Source organism: Montipora capricornis, chromosome 11, assembly GCF_036669925.1.
Source record: "Montipora capricornis isolate CH-2021 chromosome 11, ASM3666992v2, whole genome shotgun sequence".
Classification (NCBI taxonomy): domain Eukaryota; kingdom Metazoa; phylum Cnidaria; class Anthozoa; order Scleractinia; family Acroporidae; genus Montipora; species Montipora capricornis.
Genome location: NC_090893.1, coordinates 13,600,470 through 13,612,208, shown reverse-complemented (window position 1 = coordinate 13,612,208; position 11,739 = coordinate 13,600,470). Strand labels below are relative to the sequence as shown.

The 11,739-nt window shown below is 38.2% G+C and overlaps 1 protein-coding gene across 1 annotated transcript in view; it reads right to left on the bottom strand.

Moving 5' to 3' along the window:
• LOC138023100 (mutS protein homolog 5-like) overlaps positions 1-11,314 on the bottom strand; it is a 27,343-nt gene extending 16,029 nt beyond the window's left edge. The window contains 14 exon segments of the mRNA XM_068870131.1: positions 3,935-3,991; positions 4,212-4,283; positions 4,400-4,460; positions 5,183-5,270; positions 5,273-5,319; positions 6,445-6,490; positions 6,599-6,690; positions 7,224-7,259; positions 7,341-7,450; positions 7,732-7,856; positions 10,042-10,110; positions 10,195-10,275; positions 10,505-10,628; positions 10,997-11,314. Of these exon segments, the coding sequence (XP_068726232.1) occupies positions 3,935-3,991; positions 4,212-4,283; positions 4,400-4,460; positions 5,183-5,270; positions 5,273-5,319; positions 6,445-6,490; positions 6,599-6,690; positions 7,224-7,259; positions 7,341-7,450; positions 7,732-7,856; positions 10,042-10,110; positions 10,195-10,275; positions 10,505-10,628; positions 10,997-11,314 (1,326 nt within the window).
• Between the last annotated feature and the right edge of the window lie 425 nt (positions 11,315-11,739).

The following is an 11,739-nucleotide window of genomic DNA, read 5'->3' as shown; positions in this document are numbered from 1 at the left end:
GTAGCAGGCGCTAATCACACGCGCGTGGCCGAAAGGTGGCCTCTAAGCTCCTCTACTTTAAGCCTGGTGATTTCTTGAGGTCTTCTCGCCTAACCATACGCTGTACTCTGTAAAATTCTTTTTAATATCAAGGCTAATAAATGATGATGGTGATGAGAGTGCCAGGCATTATCACGACGCTCCGGAGAACTGTTTGTTATTTTCACTTTTGCAAACTCTGTTCTGTAATCATTTAATGCAAAATAAAACGGGGGTCACCCTCTTCATTATCGAGACAAAAGCTTTTGAAGGCTTTCTCGTTGGCGACCGATTAGGTCACAATAATAAATGATCCAGTGCTTTCAGCATAGTTAAGCGAGGGATTCGTTGTGAAACCTTAAAACCTTCAAAAGCGAGAACAATGTGGTCGCAATCGATGTTGAACTGACCGTCAAGGCGAATAATACAGTCAAAAACATGAAACAAAAAGGTTCATAACCATCTCCATGCATTAGCTATGCTATCAGTAAGACCCGGCTCCCGCTGGAGCTCTTGCAAATCACCGGCTGTATTCCTGCGTTAATGTGCTTATGCAGTCAAATAAGAAAGAACTAGCACTTCACCCTTTAAATGGTTAGTTATCATTGAAAAGCTAATAATAACGTCGAAAAAAAAAAACCCACCAAATAGTGAATTCAAACTCTGCTCTCTGATTTTACCACTTTAAAAGCCCGAAGGACGGAAAACTATTAGGTTTAGAATGGGGCATGATAATTCAAGTAAGCAACCAAGTAAAGCTCTGATCTTCGCAGTTATGATATAATATTTCCTGATCAATATTGCGGTGTCAGATGTCAATATTCCAAAGGGTCGGTCACAATATGAAGCTTTACTTGACCCAAAAGAGGTTGAAAATTCTTCAAATTCTTTGTTAGACCACGCGTAGTGGTGGGTAAGTAGCTCAAAATATTTCATCTAGGGGTAGGTGAGTCTGCGGCGAGAGAAGGGTAAATCGCGTGTCTCGTTCTTAGCGGATCAGTCCGCCATTTTGATGTCGCTTTGCTGTGGAGGGTCACATTGTACGGACGGACGTACGGGCTGCACAACAATTTTGTGACAGGAAAAGAATTTTCGCTACGTATGAAAGGGAAGTTTTGGTCTATTACGTTGCTTCCATTTTATCTGGACGGAATCTACCTGTCTACTTTACAACAACAAGCACGTTTATGGCAATTAAATTACTATTTGAGCCTTTGGTTAACTCAAATGTGCCTTTGTCGCTTTTATTTTCCTTTGCTTTTAAGATTAGATGATGATGTTGAAACAAATCCCGTTGATCAGCGCTCTGGACCAAGGCCACCTCTTGTTTTCACCTCTTGTTTTCAATAGAAAAGGAAAGGAATCCCTATATAATATACAAATTTAACGCGAAGATATGCGATGCTTGATTTCCTCGATGACTGCAAGAGCCATCTCGATTGTAATGCCGTAGACAAGACCAAGGAGTCCATTTCCGAAGGTAGATGCTTTCTCTCAAGATTGGTCGTCGGAAAACAATTGCTTAGTGCCTTCTCACACGCTTATCGGAAGAGCGTTCACTCACATGCGCGATTGTAGAGCGGTCGCAACGCTAACTGTTCCTATGTGGAAATCGGCGTATTATTGGACCCTTTTAAGCGACGATGGTGTTCATCTTAATTTCTTTGTGAAAGATTGGCTGTTTCTGCCAGACAGGCCGGAGATATTTGTGATGGGGAGATCGAAAAATAGGTTTTTTTGAAACCAGAGCGTTCAAGTCAAAGTGTTTGGCTCTTCGCCTCTATTTTGCCAAGTTACACGTAGTTGCCATGCTGACTTTTGTACTACCCAGTCAGGTGTCTGTGCCGATTGCATCTCCAGGCGAGTTTAGGTAGGGATCTTCGCTTTTTGATTCTGTCATTCTATTATGCTCTTCCGTGGTGGAAGTTGGTCAAGACTTGTGTCTCAGCGTATTTTATTCGCGGTTTTTTGCTTTCTGCTTAATCCTTTTAAGTTGGTCTTCCTCGGTTGAATTTAGATTAGACTCATGTGAAAGGCAGTTACTTTACAGAGATTTCCCTTAATTCCTTGGTGGAGCCCTAGCAGTGTTCCCAAGCGGAAGTTCTGCGATTGTTTCTCATTTCCAAGTTGAAATCCGATTACAATTTGTTCGAGGGAGTTTTCTGATCTGTTTCGGTGAAAATTCCTTTCAGTGGGTCTCCAGCTTAACATAAATGTCCCCTTTTTGTTTTGTTTTGATTATGGTAGATTATGGTAGGGTAATGTAGGTAATGTACGATACCTTTTCCTCGAGATTTAGTGCCACTACATTAGACAAGGAATACGTTTCTACCTTTTTCGGCCACAAATAAGGAGTAGTTTTGGTGGTTTTTCATATGTGCCTTGTACATTGTGTTTCCATTGTCTGTTGCCTAAGACTTAGCTTGTTATATTGTTAATCTCCTCGTATTAAGTTTACTATGTGGAATTGTGCACGTGTAGCACTTGTAACCACCAGATGGTTGACTGTACTCTCCTAATAAACTATTTCATTTTCCAGAATCAAAACTTTTTTGGGAAAGACCCACTCTAGAGAAAAAGGGACCTTCGGCCCCTTTTGATAGCTCCGGCGGGTACAAACACGATCCTTAAAACTTCCTAGCACGTCACCGACATCAGTTTCCGTGGGAGAATCCCATCTCCCATACCGCTCTTTCATTTTTGGATCTCGCCCCATTTTTCGCGCGGCCAAAACATCTAAAGTCTTGTTCCCAACGGAAGCGCTCGCTTCGCAGGCTATCGCTGTCCTCTATATGAAACTCGTCCTCGCTGTTTTCATCGGATAAAATATCCTCCTAAGTAGAGGTATTTGTGCGACCCAACATAAACTCGCCAAAGAACGTCTTTGAATTTTGAATGAAATTAACGTCAGGTAATTCACATCTGGCCTAAAATTGCACAATACCTGCATCATCATCACAAGCTTGCGATGTTTCACCGGAACTACTTGCTAATTCGGTCAAAGAAAATCACTTCCTATTCCCCTTATTTTCGAAAGTGTATATATTCGAAAGAAGCTTATCACAGTCACTAGACCGACAAAATTTTAAGCCTTCCTTTCAAACGGAAGGTATTGTTATGTTAAGTTGGGTGATGTAGCAGTTGTCGTAAAGTATGTGATTGGTTCGCTACCCGAACCAAAAACAAAAGACTATAAAATTGAAACAATGACTTAGACTTAAAAACTGTAGAAACTGCTTACAATACGAAACAATAGCAGGTTTCGAGAGCTGCTGCACTACTGATTAAGTTAAAGATTTTTTATTTCACGGTCGGCCTCGAGCTGCGTCGAGGAAGAAATGGCATCTAGCCCTAGCTTTAGAATGCAATGTGTGTAAAAAATGACTAATTTATTAGCAGGACCGGAGTTTCGGGGTTTCAGACCATTAAGATATTAAACTCGCGCCTTAAAATGTTAATATCCTGCATTATTGATGCATGCTGCATTCTTAATCGGGTAATATGACGTCATTCTCTCTTCGGTCCGGCTCCAGGAGGCCTCTTTGAACGCCGGGGTAACAGGCCGTAAATTCAAAGCCTGAACTCAAAGTAAAAGCCTTTGGGTCTAAGTCTAAAGGCTTAAATTTCGCCAGTCGGTTGTTGAGCACAAAAACGACGGTGAACTTGTGATCATGGTGGCACAATAAAACGCAAATATGTTTCCAACACAGTATGTTTTTTATTACCATGAAATTAACTTATATTTGGCGCTTGGGTGCCCTTCAAAACGAAGAAAGAAGATTCAAAACCAAACCCAATTTAAGCTTTTAAAGTAGGATTTATTTCTATAACAAACTTTTTGTTCTGTTGGGTCCAACGCTGTTGTCGTCGTTGCTTGGCTGATATAACGTGTAACATATATATCTCACCAACTTACTATTTTACTAATGAGACTTCCAATGCCATGTAATTCATCCGTAAAACTTGTAGTAATCTGAAAATAAAATGTAACGTTGTGAAATATCATCAGCGAAACTGAATATCCAACTATTTCTACAGATTCGTTTGGATTGGGTACTCGCAACTGATTTCGGATTTTCCGCCTGTGCGAAATTCAACGCGGCACGCAATGTCCTTTGGGTTAATACGGGCATTGAAATATCAGATTTTGTATTAGTCCCGTTTTCAGATTATAGAACTATAGAACAACCTACCCTTCGCGCAATTTCAATGTCTGCTGGAACTGTTTTACACAGATCAGCAATGTAGGTTCCATTGTAGGCAGTCTAGATTAAAATAAAGAATAATCTGTATTCAATCACCAGCTAATTCGTGCAAAAAGTATTACAGGGCTAGCTTCTGCATTCAATTGTGCCTCGATTGTGGATCAGATGTCACTTACCTTGTAAAGTGCTTGCCAGTCGCCAACTGATGCCTGTGCAGTCGTCATTCTAGACAACACCCTCTGCATAAAAAGGTTCAAAATGAATGCTGACTTTGTGATTTAGGTGGACATAAATGCTAGAAGTCCAGGTTTTCAAACTTGGGAGTCCTCAGGTCTCCTTTTCGAATTTTTGGGGGTACATTGTAAAAAATACTGGGATCCGAGTGTGTCAAATGAATTGTTGATATCTTCAAGTATTTTTTTCCTTCTCTCTGCCGATGATGTGGAGGTGCAATGGTGTAGTCAGTTATAGCCTACCAGATTATCACTCTCAGGATCGATGGTGCAATGCATGGCTCTGTCATTGAAAGGTTTTTATTCCTAAGGAAGTCGGAATTTCAGTTCAGTTATACTACGATTAAACTTGAGAAAGAAGTGTTGTAGCGATGAGGCCTCATTGACCTCATACAGTGCCATGTAGTCGCAGACGTTAAGAAAAACCTATAACCCAAAATGATACCTTTGCTGAAATTTAGATGTCTCGGCCAATTTTCTTTTTCTCCCTTTTTTTTCACGTCCGGCTTAGACAAGAAAGTTCACTTTCTGTTCCTCTTGATGCAGGCCTATATATCGGCGCTAATGACATATACTGCGAAAGACTAGCATCTAGTCCAGGTGGGAGTTAAGCAATAGTCTCATTTGCTGCATTATGCTAAAACGCGGGATAAGTAAATCAATTGTGTACAATTACTACCTCAGCGTTCTTTCAGCTGGGATCTATCTGGTCTAAAACACACTTACAGAGACATTTTTATGTGCTTCAAGCAATCCTGCAAAGACGCAACAAGCTCTGCATTTCTGAGACTCATAAAAAATGAGACAGCCTTTGCCTCTGTTTAAGAAGATTGATATCTCTTGAGGGTCGCAAAAACCACAGCCTAAAGCAAAAACATTGAAAGTTATCACCTCAATGGGAATGGCAATTTCCCTATTCTGGAAGAAGGGATAGTTTCCTTGTTTTGTTGTCTGATGAAGCAAATATTTGAAGATCAGTCCTGCTGAAAGTGGCTGAAAGGTTGCTAGCGGCTGAAACGTCAGTCACCGAAGTCTCTGCCCCATATTAATTAAGAGGTTACATATGTGAAAGACGTATAATTATTTAGATAGATGCAAGCAAGAGAGGATGATGTAAGAGAACGGATCCCCCACAGATGAGCCTCTTCCAATGGTAGTTTTTTTAAATCTAATTCTAGCCGCGCAGCTATTTTTAGAGAGGCACCTGATTAGCCAGTTGTAATGACGTCAAGAAATTTAAAATATGCGCGCCATAGAGAACGAGAACTTAAAATAGCTTTGCGAAACTACAACTAGAGTTTAAAAAAAACTAGGATGGGGCATGGGGATCCGTTCTCTTACGTCATCCCCTCTTGATGCAAATTAGGATTTTCGATTATTGCAGTTGATATGAATGTTACTTGAGCATTAAGGACAGGAAAGCCTGCATGATATTCAGGCTGAATGTGATTTGAATTTCAGAGGCTCGATAGCTCAATTTTTGTAAAGTACTGTACTTGTATAACTGAGTTAATGAGTCGGCAAATCCTGTTCTATCTTTCCTTACGCTACGTACTGCTCAACTACTGGTCATAACAGCGTTATCAACAACCTAATTAACATGCTTTTCCGAAAATAAGAAAAAAACTGGCCCTCCTCCAACAGTCATGTTTTTCTTGAGTGAAGCCGGCAAGAGTGCAGTATTGCCAAAACTGAATACTGGTTTGAGCAAAGACTGTTATAATTATATGAGTTTTTAGTGGGCAAATTGGAAACTGTATCTAATAGATTGTGGTGTATTTGCCACCAATTTAAAGTAAACTTTATGTTACACTATTCTATTCTAATAAAAGCATGCAAATGGCTAATTCCTCCTCAGTTATTTAAAGACCCTGACTGTTGGTCCGGACGGAGTTTTGATCCGTAACCTCCCGCATCATAGTCCGATGCTCAACCGATTGAGCCAACCGGAGGAGAGAGAAATAACTCTAATTGTTTCCTGAACAAACCTCAACATATGACTTCCACGAACAGATTTGGTTGTATTCATGATGCCTGCAATCAATCAAGTAAAAAGGGGTTCTCACTACCATTACGAGCAACTTAGATGACAAAAAAGTAACTTTTGTTACTAAGAACATTTTGATCGTTTTCCATCATTACCAAAAAGGGAAAGTCCTTCCTTGGCACCGCTGTTTCCTGTTCCTATCTTATACACAGATGGGTGTCTTTCCTTTTGAAATATCTGCAAAGCACTTTTTCGTTCCAAAATAAAATGCAATCACTAGCTTGAAAACAGAATAAAGTACATTTTGTATGGTATGCTATTGAATAATTAAAGAGAAGTTTTGAAGAAATCAACTGAGATGAGTCTTATGACTCATGTGCGTGACTAGAAAAAGTTAAACAATAGTAAAATTTCACTGTAAAGTTGACTTAGGTAATTAATACATGTAGGTGCTTTATTGTGTCATTGTCTTTGGATTTCTTTAAGGTAATCATCTTTCTAGCTAGCCACCCTACTCACCCCGCCCCCATCTTTCCTTGAAACGACTCTGTTATTTGTTATGCTGTTATTTTTCAGCTGTTGGTAATTGCTACACTATGGTTGGCCAGTTTCTTCTACCAAGGTTCAACATATATCAAGTTCACAAATTCTGACTGAATACATTGTGAATAAAAATAACAATAATAATAATAATCATTAACGAATACTACATGAAAGTTTGAGGATATGTTAACTCATATCTTTAGACTGACAGAACATCTGACACCTTATTTAGCATACCTGTAAGAATTATTGTCAATAATAAGAAGATCGCTCCTGCAATGTGAAGTAAAAACCTTTATAAGAAAATTTGGGCTCCAATAATTTAGCACAATGACAAATCAAGCTTTTACTTACAGAGAAAACACTTTAAGTCCCAAAATGGGAACTCTCACTTCAGGATCCTCCAATTCTACACCAATTCTCTTCTTGTCAATATATTTGATCAAGGCACCAGCACTTCGCACCTAAAAATACAATGAAACACTTCCAAGCTAATGTCATTAGTCAAGTAGCCGGAAGTTCTGACCTTAACAAGTTTTGGTGAATCATTTAGCCAACAGTAGATGATAAAAATTGCAAAAAAAGTTATCACTAAGACAAACATATCCAATGCATGGATGATAATGAATCCAGGTTCCTGATATTTTCCCAACTAGAGTGGTGCAAATAAAAAAGAACAGTGGAGAGATAATAATCTTCTATTGGGAATCACATAGTTTGTATACAAAGAAAATTATATACTTGCCATATTGAAATGGTCAAATGGTACTAATGAGGTCATGTGTATGTCTCTTTCATTGTCTGTGAAATGTTGTGGGATTCCTGGAAGGCCATTTAATGCTATTATCCTTCTCTTGCACACTTCATAAGCTGAATCAATGAAATTGGATCACTAGCATTAATAAAGGAAATGAGATGAAAAAACATTGTTTGCATTGGTATCTGATTAATAAAATCAGAATGTATGCGAGTGTCAGACACCATCTCTGAGTCTTAAGGGCCCACAGACGGATTTTTTGCGCTTTGCTAAGGAAGTGAAATGTTACTTCCGGTAACTGACGTCACCATTATCATGAGCTGACAAGAAAACCCACTCACAATCAAAAGTCACCGCACAAGCTGTTGTTTCCATCGAAGGTTTTTCCTCGCCCTTCCTCCCGCTCGTTCTCAGATCAACTGCGCATGCGTAAACGAACTGACTTCCGGTTTGAGAAAAAAGCTAAATTTCCGGCGGTTTTAAATTGAATTAAATTTCTTTTACATGGCACGTTTCACCCGCAAATACAGAATATAGCTAAGCATTGATTTTTTAAAATCATCTTTTTTGAAAAAGTTATGGGTATTTCAGTATTGTTTATGTCTTTAAAAAGAACAATTTTCAAAATAAAAAGAAAACCATGCTTGGCTGGATGCAAAAACGAATGCAAATTATCAAACCATCCATTAAATACCCAAATTGCGTAGCATGGAGACAAATTTAGGGTTTTCTTTTATTGGTCACGTGATCATGGGCGTGGTATGATAATGTCATATTTAGGGTCATTGGCTTACAAAAGTTGGAAACTGACAAAAATAATGCCCAATTCTCTCAAATTACTTAAGCATTACATCCTTAGCAACGTACCCCCAAAAATATGTCAGTGGGCCCTTAATCTCCCAATGATACAATACACTGCCCCTGTTAAGTGAAACCAGGCTAAAGTAATTTATTTTAGGTGTCTCTCTATGTCAGTAAAATATTTCAGGATTCCTGAAACGACATTGAATGCCATAATTCATTTCATGGATACTTCATAAATTAATTAATAATATTGTTGATCTAAAATATCAATCAAATTTGAGCACTTGCATTTAAGTGAAGGATAAAAAAGAGATGACTGTGTTGTGGCTATTATTCATTCACACTGAATTAGCTATTTCTTTCCCTAAATTGAAGAAAGGCACATTCTTTAAACCTTAATTTGGCCAATGGCGACATGAAGTCGTCTAAACATGATCATCAATTTTGCTTTTGAAACTTGGCATTTGATTAAACCAGCCACTAACTTTAAATTTTATTGAAACCCCTCTGACTGCGCCTTGTTTACATCGACATTTGACCAATGAAATTTGGATGTATTTCAGAGTCAGACATCATCTCTAAATCTTATTCTGCATGTAATACAATACACAAGACTGTTTTCATGCCAACTGATGAGTGAGACCCGCTAAGGTTATCTTTTAGAGTTGGAAAAAAAATCTTATACTGCATGCACCTCATGCATGACACTGTTTCTATGAAAAACTAATAAGTACAATCAAGATCTATTATATACTAGTTAGGAACAGATATTGACTGACATTACAATATCCAACTTGTAAGCAGGCTGTTTCGTGAGTTTTTATCCAATAAGTGTAATCGTGATCTATTTACAGGCTCATGGTGAAAATGTCAAGAGTTAGGGTGTGTTCGATTGACCCTATTCCGGAATAAGAATACTTAAAGAGATGCTCTAAAATGGTATGTTTGACGTTTTGAAGCAACAAGGACAATAAAGATATGTTTAACATAGCATTTTAGCAGGTGTTTGACAATTTTAATGTGAATCTACGTAAAAACGAAGGATTTCTAACTTCTATTCCGTGTATTCCTAACCCGGAATACGGTCAATCGAACGCACTCTTAGTTTTATAAGTCCCATGTTCAGCACAATTTTCTTTCACAATGTACTTAGAATCTAAAAACAGGTGTGAGAGCTGTGTTAAATCGTGACCCATGCAATGCTTCAGACTGTTTAGCTGTGCTTAATACTTCCAAATCTTGCATCATATGAAAAGCACATTGTGCTTTAACAAACAAAAACATGACTTCATTGTAGGATCATCTTTGCATTTAGGATTCATGTCTTTCTTCTAGGATTATCTAAATTAAGCAAAGCAAACATAGAAATTAGACATGACCTATTAAGCCTTTTAAAATATCTCCTTTTTTAATTTTTCACCAAGCTGAAAGACTAACATTTCAGCCGAATTTTGTGCCAAATACGTTTTCAAGCATTATAGATCACACTCTTACAAAAATCTATGCTGGGAAGAGTTTCCACTTCTGTAGCCATGCAGATTGGTTCTTCGTTATTTTCTCCTTCTACAAATCAAAAAGTTTTAGTAACGAAAAGATGAATGGTACAAAAAATAGCATAATCTTAGTATTAATCAACAAACGTTGCACCTTCCCCATTTAATATCTTGAACAGCCTCTGATCTTGTTTTGCGCTTGTGATAATCATGTCAGGTTGTACCTGGTCTTTAACTGTAAAAAGAACAAATCATGGTTCAAAAAAAATAGAACAGAGTCACAGAGCAAAAACAATGAATACATCATACTCCGAATTACATTTAAACATGCTAACAAATCATTTAAAAAGAAAATATGTCATATATTTGCGATTTCACTTCACGCAGGTTCTTAAGTCCAGTCCAAGTTTAACTTTTCTATGACGGGAATTAATTCTACTTTTTATATACAAAGTAAAAATTACCTCTTTTAAGAAACTGAAAGTCGTTTGTCTCTATGGTATCCATCTGAAGATACAACTGTGAAGTTTCAGTGTCATAATAGGAGGAGCCTAACTTTCCTCCACTCCAAACCACTGACAAAACTCTCTGCAAAAAGTATAATGATAAAGTAATTTCCATTTTTCATAATTTCGTGGACAATAATATTAAGCTTACAAAACTGACCGATATGTGAAGAATTTTCTATGAAAGAAAAATTATAACTTTTAAATGACCGATATACAACTGTATGCAGGACTTCCTGCATCCCTAAGCTTGTTCAGTTTGCACTGGTACCCTAGGGGTGTAGGATACAAGGCGCAATGACAAATATGAATTATTCATTGAGATTAAAACTAAAAGGCGGGGGTAAAGAAAGCATTTACACTGTAGCAGATATTTTCAAGAGGCAACGACTCCCTAACAACCTTCCCAAACTGGGAGGTCCTCAGTTTGCCAAACTTTCTCTATACCACCTTCACATCTTTGTCTTCTGGTCTGTCCTCACGTGCCTCGCCAAAATTTCTTTTATATACGAGGTCGTTCTCATTCATCTCTTCCTTATCATTATCGCTTCTTTGAGGTAACTCCTCATTGCTCGTTGTTACACACGATGACGGAGTCTTTTTTCGTTTTGAAACCGATCCAGAGAGATCTAAGCTTTGCCTTTTCGCGCTACAGTCGTTGTCAGCTGTTGAGGAAGTCCACTCTGATCTATTAATCGATAATTTGGGACCACTGTTGGGCGTCGACCTTGGTTTTGGAGAAACTGATGTATGAATCGTGTTGTTCATTCTTTAACAAATGAAAACAACAACCCAGAAAGTAAGCTAAGGTCAATAAAAAAAGATACACAAGTTCAAAATAAGCAAAGTAATTTTTTTCGCGCCAGTGGCCACCGCGTTGCGGCAATTTTTTTCCCGCCGAAACCATTGTCACGTAATTAACAGTCCGGTTCAAGACAGTTTCCTTTAGAATATCCTTGTGACGTTTTCTTGAACATATCTTCATCGAATATCAAATGAGTTCTTCTTTAACTGTAATTTCACTCCCTGAACGTTTTAGAGCGCTTTAACGGGAAAAGTATGTTTTGCGTTACGTGAGTTGCGTGATAGGCAGTTCCCCTTACATCGCGTGACAAACGCACGCTTATATTACTTTGAAAATAAAAAAAAGCTATGTAATGGTAAGCCGATTAGCATGTGACTGGGCTTAAGTT